Below are 19406 nucleotides of genomic sequence, written 5' to 3' on the forward strand. Positions count from 1 at the left end.
TCCCTCCTTCTTAGAAATTAAATTAATAAAGTTGCTGTGAGTAACCCAAGCATGGCCCTGCTGCTTATGCCTCTAAATCCATTGAATGGTTGCATTCTTACTCATAGGAGCTAGCAAAGACTGCCTTGAGGGAATCAGTGGAAGAAGATAGTCAAAGGACTGTTGAAAAAAATATTTAATTAAACATGTGCAAAAATACTTTGATTGACAGGTGGCATCATATCCTGTGAGACGGCCATAGACTGCTAAGTCAGAGCACATGGCATATGCAAGCTAACTGCAGAGGATGTTTCATGCTATGTGGCACCAAGAGATGACTCACAACCAATACAGTATGCAGCTCACATGAGGATTGGAGTGGATTGGATCGGAGTTGTGTGAGCAAGAGATGGTGAAGTTGATGGAAGTCGGAGAGGAGAGCTTGTAAATATTTGTATTGTTTTGCAACTCAAGATAGAGAAGCTCCAAGGATTTCGATGAAATCGACTGTGTTTGTGACTTATTTTTAAGTGTGAAAAATGGTCAGTGCATTGCCAATGCCTATATCTGGATATTTGCGTCCGTACTCTGCTATGATATTTTTGAGCTGTATTTGGTGCATCACCCTCAGATTGTAGCGTACATTGGCTTGTGAACGCGATCAAAATTCAGAGCCAACAAGAATCTGAGAGGCTGTGTGCTAAGCCCTTTTGTCTGATGTATTTGCATCAAACACCCATTGCATTCAGTTTGTTTCACACCATTCTTCCCCCACAAAGGAAATATTCTAAAGTGATATAAACCTTTCTGAACCCACAGTTTCTGCCCCCAAGCACCAATTTCAGTATAAATATCAGCCCCGACTTGCTGTTCTTCGGTGTCAGTCCAGTTACAGATAGACACTTTGTTTGTTTTCATGGCTAAACACTTCAATGCACTCACCAACCCCAATTGTCATGAGAACTACTGACCTCTCCTTATTTCAAATCCTCAGCAATTGGAATAAAGATCTGGATAGATAACGTATCACCATTATCAAAGCCTTACATCTTTTCACCACTCCACCTTTGTTACCTAGTTCTTGTGTGTGTGCATGAACACTTATATGTATGTGTCTGTGTGTTTTGCTTTACCCCTAAATAAAACACAAAAACCTATTTCAAATCCCACTGAAGATCTGTTTGATTCAGGACCTGCTATAGATTGGCTGAGTCCAGAGGTCACTATTGCCCCAGTAAAACTATTTCACTCTATTGAGCTAAGTACCAAAATCCCCTAAAAGCATAGCACTTGCGTCCCACAACATTCCAGAATTGGCAGTTTAGGATTGGATATTTAGAAACCTTACAAAGTGGAGAATAATAGTGCCTCACTAAAACTAGAAATTTCACGATTCTGCAGGAAGTTGTTATGACAATTAAATTACGTGTGAAAGGGAACTAGGAATGGTAGTAGAGCACAAGTTGAACATATGTCAACAGTGTGATGCAGCAGCTAAAAAGGCCAATGTGATCCTAGGCTGTATCAATAGGAGTATAGTGTCAAGATCTAGGGAAGTAATAGTGCCACTCTATTCTTTTTTGGTTAGGGCTCTCTTGCAATAATCCTGTGTCCAGTTCTGGGCACCACAATTCAAACAGATGTTGAGAAGCTGGAGCATGTCCAGAGGAGGGAAACCAAAATGGTGAATGGTCTGGAAACCATGTTCTCTGAGGAACGACTTAGGGAGCTGGGTATGTTTAGCTTGGAGAAGAGAAGGTTAAGAGTGGATATGACAGCCCTGTTCAAATATTTGAAGAGATGTCATATTCAGGATGAAGCAGGCTTGCTTTCTGCTACTCCAGAGAAAAGGACATGGAACAATGGATGCAAGCCACAGGGACAAGAGATTCCACTTAACCTTTAGGAGGAACTTCCTGAGAGTAAGAGCTCTTCAACAGTGGAATATATTCCCTCAGAGTTTGGTGGAGTCTCTGTCTTTGGAGGTCTTTAAACAGAAGTTGGATGGCCATCTCTTGGGGGGTGCTTTGAATGTCTATTCCTGCATGGCAGAAGACTGAAACGGATGGTCCTTGTGGTCTGTTTCAACTCTTTGATTCTATAATTCTAAAGTGGAATCATAGCTCTCTGACAGTGAATTATGAAAGGGCCCTCAGTCTTAACAGGAAGGGCAATGGATTCAGGTTCCTTACCCACAGAGGCCACATTCTCGTAATTCTCCATCATCACATTACTGTACATAAGTTTCTGCTTCTTCGTCAACATTTTCCATTCCTCTTCGGTGAAATATACCGCCACATCCGCAAAGGTCACCTGCAACAGAAAATAGCCCTCATCCAGAGAGTGACTAAACAAAAGGGGAGGAAAGCACATGGTGCATTGCAAATATTATTTGATCACTTTAGAATTCAGTCCAGGAAATAAACTTTAAATTCTGCAAGCCAGAAAAAAGCTGCAGCCTTTGAGATCCAGTTTGTCTCGAATCCTATCAATATAATATACAATATAATAAAGAATATAATTTAGGCCATTTCTGGAATATTATTGATTGATTAGGATACTGACTATCCCACATGTATAGTACATTTAGTCAACAATGAATTATAGTGCATTTAGCCATATCTCACCTAATTTCAGAGGTATATTTCATTGTTAAAAACAGTTCTGGGGAGTGCTCTGGGTTTGAGGGCCACTGGGCCCACCCTCAATTTAGGCCTAGACATATTCTCCCATATCCCCAGCATTTCACAGATGAGGAAAGCAAGACACATGTGGCTAAGCAACACCAGAAGGTGGTCAAGATGGACAAAGTTGTATGATAAACATCACACAAGCGAGGAAGGGTACCGCAGTTTGCTTTTGCCTCCGTCTCCTGGCAAGGGCAAGGCCCTGCTTCCTCCTCTCCTCCCTTCTCCCCTCTTTTGAGTGGAAGGGATGAACACTCTTTTGAATTTGGAACAAATTTTTCAGCAACTGAACTGACCTGAGGAGAATGGGGAAAGTGGGAGGAGGAGAGAGAAATAGGACATTTTCTAAGCCCCTGAAAAAATGAGGTGACAGAGGATTACCCAGGACTCTTTCTGCCAAACTGGGACAGTATGTTCTCCGCTTGCTTTCATTAGCCGGACCAGACATAGATGAAACTAATAGTAAGGATGGTAACTTACCAAAGAGCTGTTGTACCTCAGGAGCCTCTTTCTGTTGGAGCCCGACTCCCTCTGCTTGGCCTCTGTTTCAGCCATCAGGTGGGCAGGGGGATCCTGGTTGTCCTGCACTTGGGTCACTTCTAGCAAGAGAGGCCCAAAGCCGTGTCCAAGGAGGCCAAGATGAAGGTCCTGAGAAAAGGGACCAGGATTAGGATTGACTTGGCAAGAAACCCTGCAGCACTCAAAGACACAAAGAACAGCATCCTGCTGGAGACATACGCAGGTGACAAATGCCTCCTTTGGCCCAATGCAGAGGTGGGCATCCCCTTCCTCCCTCTGCACCAAAGAAAGCTCCCTGGACCTAGCATAGATTTACTTCAGCTCCCCTACTCAACAGATACTCCATGCCTTATTAGAGTGGGGGGGGGGGATTAGGGGATGGGGAATTAGAGAGGCCCCTGGTTATGTCCCCATAGATAGATGTGAAATCAGTGCATCATAAATAAATAAACCATCTGCTGAAACCTGCAGAGGTCCCCAGTGCTTTTCCCCAGCATCAGCCCCTTTCAGAAGAAGGCTGCATGCACACTAGAAATAAGGCACTTTGACACCGCTTTAACTGCTCAGTGCTATGGAATCCTGGGATTTTACCTTTATGACACTTAGCCTTCTCTGCCAGAGAGTTCTCATGCCACAACAAACTACAAATCCCAGGATTGCATAGAATGGAGCCAGGAGTTTCAAACTGGATTATTTCTGCAGATACATCCTGAGTCGATTGTAAAAGGATAGAAGCACCCATGTCTTGTTTTTATCCTCCTAATAATGGTTTTCCTTTAAAAAATTAAGTAGTTTGTTTTAGTCTAGAATCCTTATTTTTGTTGTTTGTTTTATGTTTCATTCTTGGTAATATGAGTTATTCTGGTCTGTCTCCTGCCTTCTTGCCTGAAAATCTATTAATAAGGAAACTGGGGAGACTTTTAAAACCTCCCAAAGGAGCCACTTTTGGCCTTGTTTGGGGGACTAGCCTCCTCTTTGAAGCCAAAACCCAATGTTTGTGAAGAAGAAGAATAAGGCTTGTATGAAAACTCTCCTCCCCATTTCTGATCCCTTTTAAAACTCATGTTCCCCAGAAGGAGCAGAGCTGTGTAATAACAAAACCCTCTCAGAAAAGACACACAAAAGACACACAAAGGCCTGTTACAGACAGCCAAAATAAAGCTGCTTCGAGTCACAGTGGAGGTATGGTATTTCAATGATACATGCGTCCTAAGAGTCCAGAAGCCGCACCAAAGCCACACTCCAGGCCACCTCTGGCTCAGCACTTGGAGGCCTCAGTGCAGTAGTGAAACCTACCACTTCCAGGCCTTGTCCCTCTGCTCCCTCTCCCCTCTCTCTCTGCCTCCTTCCTTCCCCCTTGTCTCTGTCTGTCTGTCTGTCTGTCTGTCCGTCCGTCCGTCCGTCCGTCCGTCCGTCCGTCCGTCCGTCCGTCCGTCCGTCCGTCCTCCCTCCCTCCCTCCCTCCCTCCCTCTGTCCCCTTCTCACTCACTCTTCCGCGTGCAGAGCTAAATAGAGAGGCACAAGCTCCTCCCCTTCTTCATTCTGGCCAATGGGAGCAGAGGAGCTGGGAGACCCCGCCCCCTGCCCCACCCTCACAGGCTCCTCCTGCAGTTAATATGGAACAAGGCAGGAGGGACTGAGGGACCCTGGAGCCCCAGCCACACTGGCGGCCATTTTGTGTTCTGGCGGCCATTTTGTGTGCTGTTTTGACTATGGAGTATGTTCTAGAACCTTCTCTGAGTCCTCAGTTGAACATGCATAAACACACACAGATACACACACACACACACACACACACACAGACATACAAACACACATATACACACATTATATATATATATATATACACACACACACACACACAGACATATATACACATACATATACTGTATATATACATACATGTCACAACAAACTACAATTCCCAGGATTCCCTGATTTGAGAAGGGAATTGCCTCCACGCTTCCAGATCACAGCCCCAGAGAAAGAGTCTCTACAGTATATCAGCATTGCCAATTTAAGTCCACTTTTTCAGCTGCATTTGAATTTAATAATGATAATAATAATGGTGATGATGATGATGATAGATAGATAGATAGATAGATAGATAGATAGATAGATAGATAGATCGTGTAGCACATTTGAGACTCACTAAAAGAAAAGTTGGCAGCATGAGCTTTCCTAGACTTAAGCGTACTTCCTCAGATGTATGGGAATTGTAGTTTATTGTGGCACCAGAGCTCTTTCTCACAAAACTACAATTCCCAGGGTTCCCTAGCACTGAGCCACGGCAGCTAAAGTGGTCTTGAACTGGATTATTTCTGCAGTGTGTCTTGGAACCAACTCAGGCTGCATCTTCACTCCAGAGACAATCCAGTTTCATACCGTTTTAACTGCCATGGCCCAGTGCTATGAAGTCCCGGTAATTGTAGTTTGTTATCATACCAGAGTTTGCTGAGAGAGAAGGTTCAATGTCTCACAGAACTAGAATTCCCAGGATTCCATAGCACCGAGCCTGGGCAATTAAAGGGGTGTCAAACTGGATTATTTCTGCAGTGCGGTTGCAGCTGAACACGTTTCTATTTTGCATAAATCTTCCTGGCCCCCCTTCATGTCCAAATAAGTATCTTAAAGGTATTAGAAGGACTGAAAGATTCTTTGTTTGGTCCAATGGTAATTTTGAGAGTTGAAATAAGTTACAATTATTTTTATTCAATTAGGTTTACATTTATTTGCTAAAGATCCACCATATTAATAAAAATATAAATAAATCCTATTATTATTATTATTATTATTAACATTACGGGAACTTTCAAGGGATTTTGACTGAATATTCCGTGTAATATGGGGTGGATTCCATGGATTTTGGTAAAACATGCCGGGAAATAAGTTCAAGGCTTCTTACCAACAATGGTCCTGCCCTGCAGTAAGGCCACTCCAATCCCTCTCAACCGAGGACTACAACTCCCAAGTCTTCTTTCTTTCTTTCTTTCTTTCTTTCTTTGTTACTTTCCTTCTTCCTTCCTTCCTTCTTTTCTCCCAAGCTGCCTTGTGTTAGTGCTGTTACTGCTCTTGTTGTCGTTGTGTGCTTCTAAGTTGTTTCTGACTTATGGTGACCCTAAGGGAAGTCCATTGAAGGCTTTTCTTGGCAAGATTTGTCCAGAAGTGGTTTTGCAAGTGCTTCCCTCTGAGGCTGAGAGAGTGTGACTTCTTGCCTAAGGTCACTCAGTGGATTTCTGTGGCCAAGAGGGCATTCGGACCCTGGGCTCCAGGGTCATAGTCCAAGGCTCCAGCCACTAAACCACCGCTGGCTCTTTCTTGAGGCTTTGTAGTTTTTTGTGGAGTGGCTCTAAGTCATTGCCGACTTCTGGGGAGCCTTCCCTGGGGTTTTCTTGGCAAGAGTTGTTCAGAGGAGGTTTGCCATTGCCTTCCTCTGAGGCTGAGAGAGTGTGACTTCTTGCCCAAGGGACCCAGCTGGTTTCATGGAGGAGTGGGGCACTGGAGCCTGGACTCCAGAGTTGTAACCCAACACTCAAACCATTGCACCACACTGCCCCCCGTTCCCATGTACAACCTGAGTAATAATAGCAGACTTTTTTCTGTTCTTCATGTGTGTCTTCAAGTCTAATCCAATTTATGGCAACCCTAAGGCAAACTTATCATGGGGTTTCCTTGGCAGGTTTATTCAGCGAGGGGATGCCATTGCCATCCTCTGAGGCTGAGAGAGTGTGACTTGCCAAGGGTCACCTAAGTCCAAAACACACTGCAGCAATAATCCAATCTGAGATTGCTTTAACTGCCCTGGCTCAGTGCTAGGGAATTCTGGGAGATGTAGTTTTGTGGGACATTGAGCCTTCTCTGTCAGAGGGCTCTGGTGCCACAATAAACTCCAATTCCCAGGATTCCCTAGCACTGGGCCAGGGAAGTTAAAGCGCTCTCAAAATGGACTATTGCTGCCGTGTGTTTTGGAGCTTTCTTGGCCGCAAACTGTCCATATCCTGCAATGCATCTCCTAATTCTGTTGGCAGACCCTCCCTCCCAACACTTTCTCATTTCCCCCAAAACCAGCACAAAGCTGGCAGATGGAAAGAGGTTTTAAAGATGCATTTAAATCTGCCATATTTGTTTTTAAAAGACTAAATGTCCCAAATGCTATTATAGTTTTGTAGCTATTATTACAGAAAGACGTAGAGTGCAAACTCCTCAAGTACCTTTATTTTCTGGAGTGAGATGGGCTTTTCCAACTGACTCTCTGTGATGATCTCCGGTGGTCCAAGCAGCCAAACTGCGGCCCTGGAATAATAATAATAATAATAATAATAATAATAATAATAATTTTATACCCCTCTCTTCAGCCAAAAGGCCATCAGAGTGGCTTACAAATTGTTAATTAGACATTTAGACGTTATGGCTCTTAGCCCAGCAGACCCTTAAATTCCTGAAATCACGCTTCCATCATCCAGTGAATTATAAAAGGGTTTCCCTTAACCTACACTGGGACCAGTTAAGGAACCTTATTTCTCCTTCTTTACTGATCTTCCCAAGCATCAACCGATCCAAGACATGTGTAAAAGGAACGTCGAGTAGTAGATACTCCAAGGAGGTATTTATTATAGATAACGAAATATAAGTAAAATGTAAGTAATACAAGATATTAAGAGTCTTGCAGGTACAATATTTGTAAGTATATAATATTCAATTCATACAAGCTATTAAAATAATAAATAAACCTAAGCGTCCAATTCTGAGACTAACTTCCAAGATCCGCTCTTTAACTCTCTCTCTCGATCTCCAACCGACACAATTCCCCCAACTGTCTCTTGGTCTCTCAGGCCTTATATCTCCTTCTCACGGAAGCTTCCAGAAGGACCTTCATCTTGCTCTCTGATTGGTCAAGGGAGCCTTCCGTAGCAGTGATGTCATTCTCTGTGGGATGTGGGAGGGACTGGGATTCCAGCCAATGGCAGCCCTCAGAGTGTCCTCAGGAGGACATCTTCTGTTCCTAAAAGAGCATTGAACGCATGCCTTTGAGACAGGGCTTGATTCAGTGAGGCTCCTGGTGAAGGCAGCTGGTTTGGAGCCACCATGAAAGGAAGCCATTCCTAATGGCTGAATATGTGGTCTTCCTATTTCTATTGCCAGAGAAGGGAAGAGGGCCCCAGAGTGTTCTCTGCCTCCAAAAAGAACTTGACCTCCAGGAATACTAGAAATCAAATAAATAAATAAATAAATAAATCTGCTGATTGGGAGAGGCTGCCCTAGACTTCTGTCAGTTGAGTAAAGCAGATTGGGAAGGCCTCCAGGGAAGAGCTTTCATTGCTAAACAAATACTCCCATCCCAGGAGAAATCTAGATGACCAGGAACACAGATTGCAGCCTTGTCTTTCCCCTCTCACCCCATTCTTGAAGATCCAGGGAGCTAAGGAAAAGAGAAGGGAAGATGTTCCAATATCTCCCACTCTTATGATATCCTGAAGGGATCCAATCATATTTGGGATTCACCCTGTGCTTCCCTCCTGAATCGCTCTCTGGATGAGGGCTATTTTCTATTGCAGATCACCTTTTCAGATGTCGCAGTGTTCTTCACAGAAGAGGAGGAAAGGCCATTCTTGAGTCTGAAGCAGAAATTTCTATACAGGATTTGGAAACCATGAAGCCCTATGAGGAAGGACTTAGGGAACTAGGGATGTTCAGCGTGGAGAAGAGAAGGTTAAGAGGTGGTATGATAGCCCTGTTTAAATATTAGAAGGAATGTCATATTGAGAAGGGAGCAAGCTTATTTTCTGCTGCTCCAGAGACTAGGATGCAGAACAATGGATGCAAAGTGCAGGAAAGGAGAGTCCACCTCAACATTAGGAGGAACTTCCTGACAGAAAGGGCTGTTTGAAAGTGGAACAAACTCCCTCCGAGATTTTGGTGGAGTCTCCTTCCTTGGAGGTCTTTAAGCAGAGGCTGAATGGCCATCTGTCAGGGATGCTTTGATTGAGAGTTCCTGCATGGCAGAATGGGGTTGGACTGGATGGCCCTTGGGGTCTCTTCCAACTCTATGAGTTGTAATTCATTTTGGTTGCATCTACACTGCAGAAATAGTCCACCTTTAACTGCCATGGCTCTGAGTGATATGGAATTCTGGGATTTGTAGTTGTGTGACTGTACAGAGGCATTCCAGGGGGAAGAATCACTATGTGCTTAATAGACTATAGCAGTGTTTCCTAAACTGGTTCCCAGGATTACAGATCCCCCGTTTACTGACCAGTAAAGTCCAAACCACTTGGAAGACCAGAGTTTGTGAAACACTGGTCACTATAGCAAAGCCTTTGACTGCATAGATCATGAAAGGCTATGGAAAGCCCTTAAAGCCATGGGAGTGCCAAGACCTCTGATAGTCGTGATGAGGAATCTGTACTCAGGACAAGAGGCTACTGTCAGAACAGAACATGGAGAAACAGAATAGTTCTCAATTGGCAAAAGGCTGCATCTTATCACCCCAACTGTTCAATTTACATGCAGAAAATAAATGAAGAGCTGGTTTGAAAAGGAGGAGGGAAGATAAGAGGAAGGACATCAGCAATCTTAAGATACATGGACCATACAATACTACTATCGGAAAACACCACGGACTTGGAACAATTACTAAGGAAGGTCAAGGAAGAAATGGCAAAGGCGGGCTTGTTACTGAACATAAAGAAAACAAAAATAATGACTAGGGAAGATCTACATAAAACCAACCAAGATAATGAGGAAGTTAAAAGGTTTCTTGTATCTTGGAGCAAACATTGATCAGAATGGGAAACTGCAGTCAAGAAATCGAAACAAGACTATGAATGGGAAGGGTAGCCATGAAGGGACTCTAAAGATATACAACTGAGCACTAATGTCTAGTCCATTGTATCTCCTGTTGCCATGTACGGCTGTGAGAGCTGGGCAGTAATGGAAGTGGATGAGCAGAACATAAATTCCTTTGAGATCTGGTGCTGGAGAAGAGGGCTGAGTCAAAAAGACAAATGGGTCCGAGAACAGACCAAGCCTGAAATGTCCCCGGAAGCCAAAATGACTAAACTGAGTCTGTTGTATTTTGGCCACATCATGAGGAGGCATGAATAATTAAGAAGGAGAGTAATGCTAGGAAAGGTAGAAGGGAGTAGAAAGAGAGGAAGGCCGCATGCCAAATGGCTAGACATAATTCGGAAGGTTATGGGGCTGAATCAAGGGAACCTGAGCAGAGCAATGGAGGATAGAGGGCTTTGGAGGTGGCTCATCCACAGTGTTGCTGTGAGTCGAAGGCAGCTAATAACAACAAAGCAAGTAAAGACTTAAGGGTTTTATTTCAGCATCAGCTTCTGTGGGTTGTGATTCATTTCGCCTGCATCCGCACTGCAGAAATCATCTCATCTGACATCACTTTAACTGCCCTGGCTCAATGCTATGGGATTCTGGGAATTATGGTTTTGTGAGTTTTGTTGTTAGCCTTCTCTGTCAGAGAGCTCTGGTGCCACAACAAACTACACTTCCCAGGATTCCATAGCACTGAGCCATGGTAGTCAAAGTGGTGCCAAACTGGATTATTTCTGCAGTGCAGATACAGCCTTTTTCAGATGCTTGGAGTACAGTATTGTAAGATCATATGCGCGCACATACACACACACACACACACACACATATGCATATAGACATATGTGTACACACACAGACACACAATTAAATGATTGTGGATTGAGATCAGAATGAAAAAAAGATGGAGGCAATAGCTATTATAATACTATTATAGGTAATATATGTTTTTAAATTAAACATGCTGAATTTGTAAGATGCCTGAGTGGCTGCTAGGAAATGAAAATGGTTGCATTGTAAGAGAGATTTATTTTGTAGGATCCAGTTAAGGATCCTATTGATTCCTTTGGGACACATCTGTGGTCCAAACCTATGGTTTATTTTCCTTCTCCAAGATTAGTACACATAGAATTATAGGCCCCAAATGCATCATTAATGATTCCTTTTGAAGTTAATGAAATGGAAACATGCTGAACTATGGTTATATTATGGCCATTTCCCATTCTATTTTGTTTATCTTCAGTACATGAGGAAGAGGCTTAGGGGTCCATGTTGGGTCTGATGAAAGTGATGCTCTCCTTAATGCCATCCATTGCCCTTTCACTCAAGGATTTCCAAGATGTGTCTGTATCTGGGAAGACACAGCAGCTGCACAAGAGTTGTGGGAATTCGCTTGTAGTGTAGGTGTATTTGGCCTAAAAACTTTGAAGGCACCAATGCCCATTTGATCTTAGAAGCTAAGCAGAGTCAGCCCTGGGTAGTAATGGATGGGAGACTGCCAACCAAGGTCAGGTGCTGCAGGCTATATTTCAGAGGAAGGGATTAGCAAAACCATGGCTGAGTCTTTCCTTGCCTATGAAGACGCATGAAATTCATGGGGTCACCATAAGTTGACAGGCGACTTGAAGATGGTGCACACACACACTCACAGACACATCAGTTTGGATGTAATCCAGTGAAATTCGCCTTCTCCTCCAAATTCTATGTCAATTTAATACCTGCAAGATACATAGTCCTACACTTTTCCCTTTTCTGGCACAAAAAAATATGAAGCTGCTTTTTAGCTTTATGGAGTAGAGTTGGCCTTCTACGTTTGTGGCTTTGACTTTTGCAGCTTTGATTATTTGATGTTTCGATTGACATGTTCTCTCTAGGAATCTCTTGCACAACTCTGCCAGAAGTTGGCCATAGGTTTATTCCTGGCTGCTGGTTTTTTCTTTGCTGTTTTTCACCACTGTTTGGTTGAATCACTGTTGTACTCTCTTTTGTATTTCCAGCAAATTCTATTCCATGCAGAGAATTGTGGTCAGTGGGTGACAGCGAATGAATGACTGTATTTTCGGAATAGTAATAAATGGTAGACGGAGAGTGATCTTCCACCCCCATCCCCTGGTGCTTCCTTTTAAAGTATTTGGTGGGATGTGGCTGTTCCTGTGTCAGTCATCTGCTGGACATTGCCCTTGTCATCAGTGGTCACCAATGATTTCAGCCTAAAGCTTGTGACATCTTCAGTACCCTATTTAAATAAACCTGTAACCTCTTTGTTTAAGCATTTTCTTACTGCCCATGTGGGCTAATCTCATGCTGAAAAAGGGGCGTCCCTTCTTCACTTCCAAATCATGTATCTCCTGTTATACAGGTTATAGATCCTGGTATGTGTTTTTACCTATTGCAAGAAAGGTGCTATAATGCACTGACAGAGTTCATGCTTTGCATGTAGGAGGTTCTGTGTTCAGTTTTTGTGTAGGATCTTATGAAGAAAGGAAGCTAAGGAAGATCTATCCCTGTCCCTGAAAAGTCAGTCAGAGCTTTCCCCAATCTTCTAGATATTTTGAAGAGTAACTTGTGTCTATCATTCCACTTTAGGAACTGATAGGGATTTGTAGTCCAAAAATGCCAGGAGAATATCACCCGAGGGAAGTCTGTTACTGATAGAGCTGACCAGAGATCTCCATATGAGGCAGTATAGAAAACATTTTGTCTTCTTCCACACTTTGTGACACTGACCTGCTCCATGTGACAGTTTTCCTTTTATCTTCTTTGTGCTACTGAGTGTGTTTTTCAGCAGTTGGTGCTTAAAGCCCTATCTAATGTACATACTGCCCTGGTATTATTGTAATGAGGAACCGTGGTTTCTTGTGACATGAATAGTATATGAGCCTTGAGCTCTCATACTCTGCCCTCCTCTTTTTGCTCGCTGGAGAAGGGTTTGAAAGCATTTGCTTCCAGTTCTTTTTTAATTGAATAAACAAAAGAACTTTATTGAAGACGGTCAGGATAGAAGTGATCAGCAATGCATTCAGGTCGGATCTGAGGCTGCCCTCCTCCCCACGAAAGTATTAAGACGCAAACTAATTAGCTCCAGCTACTCAATTTTAAAGAATCCTTTGGAGAAGCCACAGCGTTGCTTTTTATGGGTAAACTCTGGTTAAAACAAACCAAGATCTGATACCTTAGTTCATATTTGGTTGGTTTTTGTCAAGTTGCGTTTAGGGAAATCACATTGTTCATGTTTGGATGTCACAGAGATCTGTTTAAGTCCATAGAAGGAATGACCCATCTCTTCTTCCAAGGTATGAAAAAGCAGGAGTGGAGATGGGAAACTGCGTGTGTGAGCATAAAGCTTTTGTTCTTAATACTGGAAAGGTCGTATCTCTTGATATAAACCAAGGTGTGCATTGACATCTAAAGGGAGGGCTTCCTCACAATCCCACCATCCTCACAGACAGGGTTAGTAAGGATTCGGGAGAGAGCCTTATCCGTGGCTGATCCCAATAGGTAGGACTTGGCTCCACAGAAAGTCCGGTTGGCTCCTTCCCTCCTGTCTTTCTTCTGGCAGATGGAGACATTTCTATTTGGATTTTAACTATGGAGCTGCAGTGTGTGACACGGTATGCTCTCTCTCTCTGTAGATATATACTATATATATAAGAACTGTTTTAAATACGTTTTTGTTTTTAGTGTTCTAGTCATGTTTTCAATGCTGACGCTTAATTTCTTTATAGCTTTTGTAAATTAATGTTTTAGTTGAATATTTTAAAAATTATTGTAAGCCACCTTATATCCAATTTTGGGAGAAAAGCAGGAATGTAAGTGCAATAAACATATTAAAGAAAGAAAATGTGGTTCGTTCATGTAATGGGGTTGAATTCTGTGTAAACTAGCTCACTCTCTGATCTACAAAAGTTATAATGTGTAATGTTGTTATCAAGGATGTTACTTCTCATTACATATGCCTGAAATCTCCCACGTTTTTTGAGGGGGCAGTGGGCATATTGACCATTTTTCCAATGGATGCAGACATGCACTTAATGGCTTGTGTGTGTCTGACGGAGAGATAAGTCTTAGAGTGTCAGGAACGTAGTTTCTTTTTCTCTCATACAGAAGGAAAACATGGAAGGAGAGGAGAGAGATAAGGAGAGAAAGTGAAGTGGGAGATTAAGAGAGACAAAAGCCGTGGGATAGAAAGAGAAAAATCAGTGAAGAAGAAAAATTGTGAGAGAAATAGATCCTCACATACAAAGAAGCAAAACAGCAAAGGGATGAGGTGTGTGATGACATGTATGATGTGCCCATGAAACCACTATGTGTGTTGTTGTGATCAGTGGTGTGACACTGAAAGTCAGGCCTTTGCTTATATTTCTGAGTGATTGTTTGTATATGATGTGAAAAGGGCTGATGTGAAAGTGTAAAGGCAGGATTAATGCTGAACATAAAGAAAAGGAAAATGACAACCATGGAGAATCTGCATGAATTCAACTTAGACTGTGAGGAAATCATGATAGTTAAAGAGTTCTTGTACCTTGGATCAAGCATTGATCAGAATGGAGACTGCAGTCAAGAAATCAGAGGAAGACTAGGAATGGGGAGGGTAGCGATGAAAGAACTAGACGAGATCCTAAAGAGAAACAACTGAGCACTAAAACTAGAACCATCCAAGTCATGGGATTCCTCATCACTTTATACACATGTGAGAACTGGGCAGTTAAGAAAGCCAACAGGAAGAAAATCAACTCATTTGAGATGCGATGGTGGGGAAAAGTGCTAAGGATCCCATGGACAGCCCAAAAGCCAAACAAATGGGTCCTAAAGCAGATCAAGACTGATATCTCTCTGGAAGCCAAGATGACTAAATTGAGGCTGTCGTATTTGGACACATCACAAGAAGGCATGACTCATTAGGAAGGACAATGATGCTAGGAAATATAGAAGGTAGAGGAAACCGCATGCCCAATGGGTAGAGTCAATAATCGGGCCTGAATCTGCAGGACCTAAGCAGAGAAATGGAGGACAGGGGTCTTGGAGATGTCTCATCCATAGGGTCAGCATGAGTCGGGGGCCTTGGGACCAGTTCAAGGGCAGTTAACACCGTGTATATGATGTGAAAATGACAGACTGGAGTCTGTAAACAGTACAATATAATCTGATTTCCTTATTCAGTTTATTCAGAATATTCCAAATGTGTTATATTTTGGAATTAAATGAAGTTTGCAGCAATATTGCACTCTGGTTATTTTGCTTAAAGGTCATACAACAATGAAATACTACATTAGCCACGCAGAGAAGAAAGGAAGGGAGATGGTGAATTGTCTAGACTAGAAGATGTTGGAGAACCTGGGGCACTGGTGGTGCAATGGTTAAATGTCAGTGCTGCAGCCACGGTTGTGAGTTCGATCCCAGGCAAGGCTCCAAGGTCCACTCAGCCTTCCATCCTTTCATAGGTCAGTAAAAGGAGTAGCCAGCTTGTTGGGGGCAATTGGCTTACAGGTTGTAAACCATTAGGGAGTGCTAAGTGCACTGACAAGTGGTACAGAAGTGTACATGCTATATTGCTAATGCTATAACACAGTAATTTGGGAATTGTTGCTTCTATACTTATTTATTTAAAGTATTTATTCTTTTCTCTTCAGGATCCCAGGGCAGCTTACAGATAGTAAATTAGACAATTCCCTGCCCCTCATCTAACTATCTAAAAAGACACAACACAAAAGAGAAGGGAATGGCACTGGGGAAGAGGATCAAGTCAAGCAGGTACTTCTGGTTCTTCTCTCCCTTCAAGACCAGGGCAGTGGCATTTGGAATGAAGGGAGGACCTCTAAACCTAGTTCCCAGGTTTCCAGGGGATTGCCAGAGCTTTGAGGTTCCCCTGTCTCCCTCCTCTTGGCTTTGACCTAAAGTTTGGCTCTTCTCTCCCCCCCCCCCCAGAGCCCCCTCCCCCCAGGACTCCAGAGAAAACTCCCCTCACCCGGAAAATGTTGTTTCCAATGCTATTGAACCCTATCCTCTGTTATGCTTTCTATTTGGCACAAAACCCTTCCCCAAATGAGGCATCAGAAGGGATGGTCTCTCCTCTGCCCCACTTTCCAGGAGGGAAGGGGCTCCTCAAAGCCCCTTTTTCCTTTGGAGCCCTTTCCCCTCCATGGCCATTTCTCTCTCCAAGGGTCCCCCCTGCCTTCTCTTCTCATAATAACCCCACAAGTACGTGGGCCCCAAGGAATCCCCTGAGGAGGGGGCAGGGAAGGAAAGAGGGAGAGGAGTCCTGGCAGGTCCCTTGCCTTTCTTTGGGGGGAGAAGAAGGGCTTCCTTCCTTCTTATAACCCCCAAAGGGCCCCCCAGAAGACCCTCCAGCCATTCCTGTGAATGAATGAGTGCTCTCCCCCTTCCCTCCCTCCTGTGAGGCCAGCAATGGCTTCAGGAGCTGAGACTACGCGTGCGCATGTGGCCTCACAGTCCCTTCCTCAGCATGCGCAGGGATTGCCAGGGCCTAGATGCTGCTTCTTATTCTGCTGGCGGCCTTTGCGAGAAAGGAAGGTATGCGCTGGGGGTTCAGCAGCCTCCCCTTCCTTCGCTCCTTTCTTCCTTTGAGGAAACTGCAATGCAGCCCAAGGTGCAGAGCTGGACTCAGGAGGGAAAGGCAAGAAAGGAATGGTCTAGTTTTGAAATATAGCTCTCTCTGCGTATAATGTATATTTGTGTGGGTGGGTGGGTGTTTGCCCCTGCTGCTCTTATGGCTGGGAATGGAGCTCAGGACTGAGAAGAGAAGAAAGGGTGAGTTTGGGCAAGTTCAAAGCTTGTGTGCAGTGCATCAAAGAGTCCAGTGTGTTGAAACAGCAAAGAACTTTATTCAGAACACATAGAAATTCAGTGTTTAAATCAGAAATGCCCACTTCAATGCAAACAATACATTAAAACCCCAAAACTAAAAACATCACCCTTTTCCAAACCTAGTCCCACCTCCAATTCCCTCAATTTATGCCCCACAGGTAACAAGGCCCCCTTTCCCATTCCCACAAACTATCCCTTTCTGTTAATACCGTCCTCCAACTTTCTTCAGTCAACATCCTACACATTGCAAAAGCTATCATTCCCTTAAGTATTCTATCCAGCTGTAGCAAATCCCAGCCCCCATCTACCTAACCTATACCACAACCCACACACCCCAGCCAAATTTATAAACTAAAGCAATTATCTATACTAACAGCAATTAAAATCTAAATCTAACAAAATACTACTTTAAAAGATAAACAGACATATGGACAGACAAACCTTACAAACAAAATCACAAGAGCCTTTTCTTAGCACCACTGGATGGAAAAGATATTTTTTGTATTTCTTATTGACAAAAATAATTAGTTCACTACTGGGATTTGTGTGGCTTCTCTCCTGTGTGGACTCTCTGGTGTTTCACTAGCTTTGACTTCAAAGAAAAACATTTCTCACAACACTGGCATTTGTATGGCTTCGCTCCTGTGTGGACTCTCTGATGTCTCACTAAGTCTGCCTTCAAAGAAAAACATTTCCCACGATGCTGGCATTTGTATGGCTTCTCTCCTGTGTGGGCTCTCTGATGCATCTCTAGGACTGACTTCCAAGAAAAACATTTCCCACAATGCTGGCATTTGTATGGCTTCTGTCCGGTGTGGACTCTCTGATGTCTCAGTAGGTGTGACTTCCGAGAAAAACATTTCCCACAATGCTGGCATGTGTATGGTGTCTCTCCCGTGTGGACTCTCTGATGCATGACAAGGACTGACTTGTAAGCAAAATGTTTCCCACAGTGCTGGCATTTATGTGACTTCTTCCTGTGTGGACTCTCTCATGACTCAAATGTTTTTCTGTAAAGAAGAACAATGACAGATGAGAATGGAAATCAGAGTAAAGAGAGGAGGGTGTTACCCCATGATTAACCCCTCCTTATTATAGATTAAATTAATAAAGTTGCTGTGAGTAACCCAAGCATGACCCTGCTGCTTATGCCCCTAAATCCATTTAACGGTTGCATCCTTACTCATAGGAGCTAGCAAAGAATGGGGTCTACCTTAAGGGAATCACTGGAAGGAGATATTCATACAAAGGACTTTTGAAAAAAATATTCCATTAACCATGTGCAAAAATACTTTGATTGCCAGGTAGCATCATATCCTGTGAGACTGCCATAGAGTCCTGAGTCAGAGCCCAAGGCATGATGCAAGCTAACTGCAGAGGTCCCTTCATGCTGTTTGACACCAGGAGATGACTCACAACCAATACAGTATACAGCTCACATGCGGATTGGTGTGTATTGGATTGGTGTTGTGTGTACAAGAGATGGTGAAGTTGATGGAAGTCGAGGAGGAGAGCTTGCAAATATTTGTAATATTTTGCAACTCAAGAGAGAGAATCTCCAAGGATTTTGATGAAATCAACTGTGTTTGTGACTTATTTTTCAGTGTGAAAAGTGGTCAGTGCATTGCCAATATCTATATCTGGATATTTGCTTCCGACTCTGTTATGTTATTGTTGAGCCAAGATGGATCTGAGAGCCAGTGTGCTAATCGCTTTTGTCTGAGATATTTCCATCAAGCACCCATTGCATTCAATTTGGTTTCAGACCATTCTTCCACCCAGGAAACATTCTAAAGCAATTTAAACCTTTTTGGACACTCAGTTTCTGCTCCCAAGCAACAATTACAGTATAAATATCTGCCCTGGATGGCTGTTCTTTGATGCCAGTCCAATCACAGACACACAGTCTGTTGGTTTACATGGCTAAGCACCTCAATGCACTCAGCAACCCCCCTTGTCGCAGGAGCTCCTGACTTCTCTTCCCATATGAAACCCTCAGCAATTGGAATCCAGATCCACCTATGTAAAGTATTACCATTATGAAAGTCTTACATCTCTTGACCACTCCCACATGTTATCTAGTTCTTGTGCATGTGTGTGAACCCTTACATGTGTGTGTGTTGCTTTTCCCCTAAATAAAAGATAAAACCTATTTCAAATGCCTTTGGAGTTCTGTGTGCTTCTGGGCCTGGTATAGTTGGGCTGAATCCCGAGGTCACTCTTGTCCCAACCAAACTATACCTCTCTTTACAGCTACGTACCAAACTTCCCTAAAAGCATCACACTTGCGGGTGTCCTTACCAAACTCCAGCATTTTGGGTAACAAAGGGCCTCTGGAATCAACCATGGAGCTAAGCAAACTCAGGTTGGACAAAAACATTAGAGAAAAGGGAATTTTTGTGTCGCCTTTCCTCTCTTCATAGACATTGTTGATAACTGCTAAATGGAGCCCCTTAATATGTCTGAAAACAAGGTCCTGAGCCTTGTTCTCACCAGTTCACTCAATCCAGTCCTTAAAATCTGTGAGGTGGTGGCTGCCTCCCAATCCCCAAGGCCCCTCTCCTG

General features: G+C 43.3%; 1 protein-coding gene across 1 annotated transcript in view; it reads right to left on the bottom strand.

Annotated features, from left to right (window-relative positions):
- The window catches only part of LOC149287696 (uncharacterized), a 33379-nt gene extending 14224 nt beyond the window's left edge, over positions 1–19155 (bottom strand). Inside the window, exons 1-2 of the mRNA XM_089492555.1 lie at positions 19103–19155; positions 17425–17818 (exon numbers count right to left, since the gene is read on the bottom strand). Of these exons, the coding sequence (XP_089348681.1) occupies positions 17425–17818; positions 19103–19155 (447 nt within the window). The remainder of the gene's footprint in view (positions 1–17424; positions 17819–19102) is intronic.
- Between the last annotated feature and the right edge of the window lie 251 nt (positions 19156–19406).

Source organism: Sceloporus occidentalis, unplaced genomic scaffold, assembly GCF_023333645.1.
Source record: "Sceloporus occidentalis isolate IW3139 unplaced genomic scaffold, rSceOcc1.0.p SCAF_57, whole genome shotgun sequence".
NCBI classification, from domain to species: domain Eukaryota; kingdom Metazoa; phylum Chordata; class Lepidosauria; order Squamata; family Phrynosomatidae; genus Sceloporus; species Sceloporus occidentalis.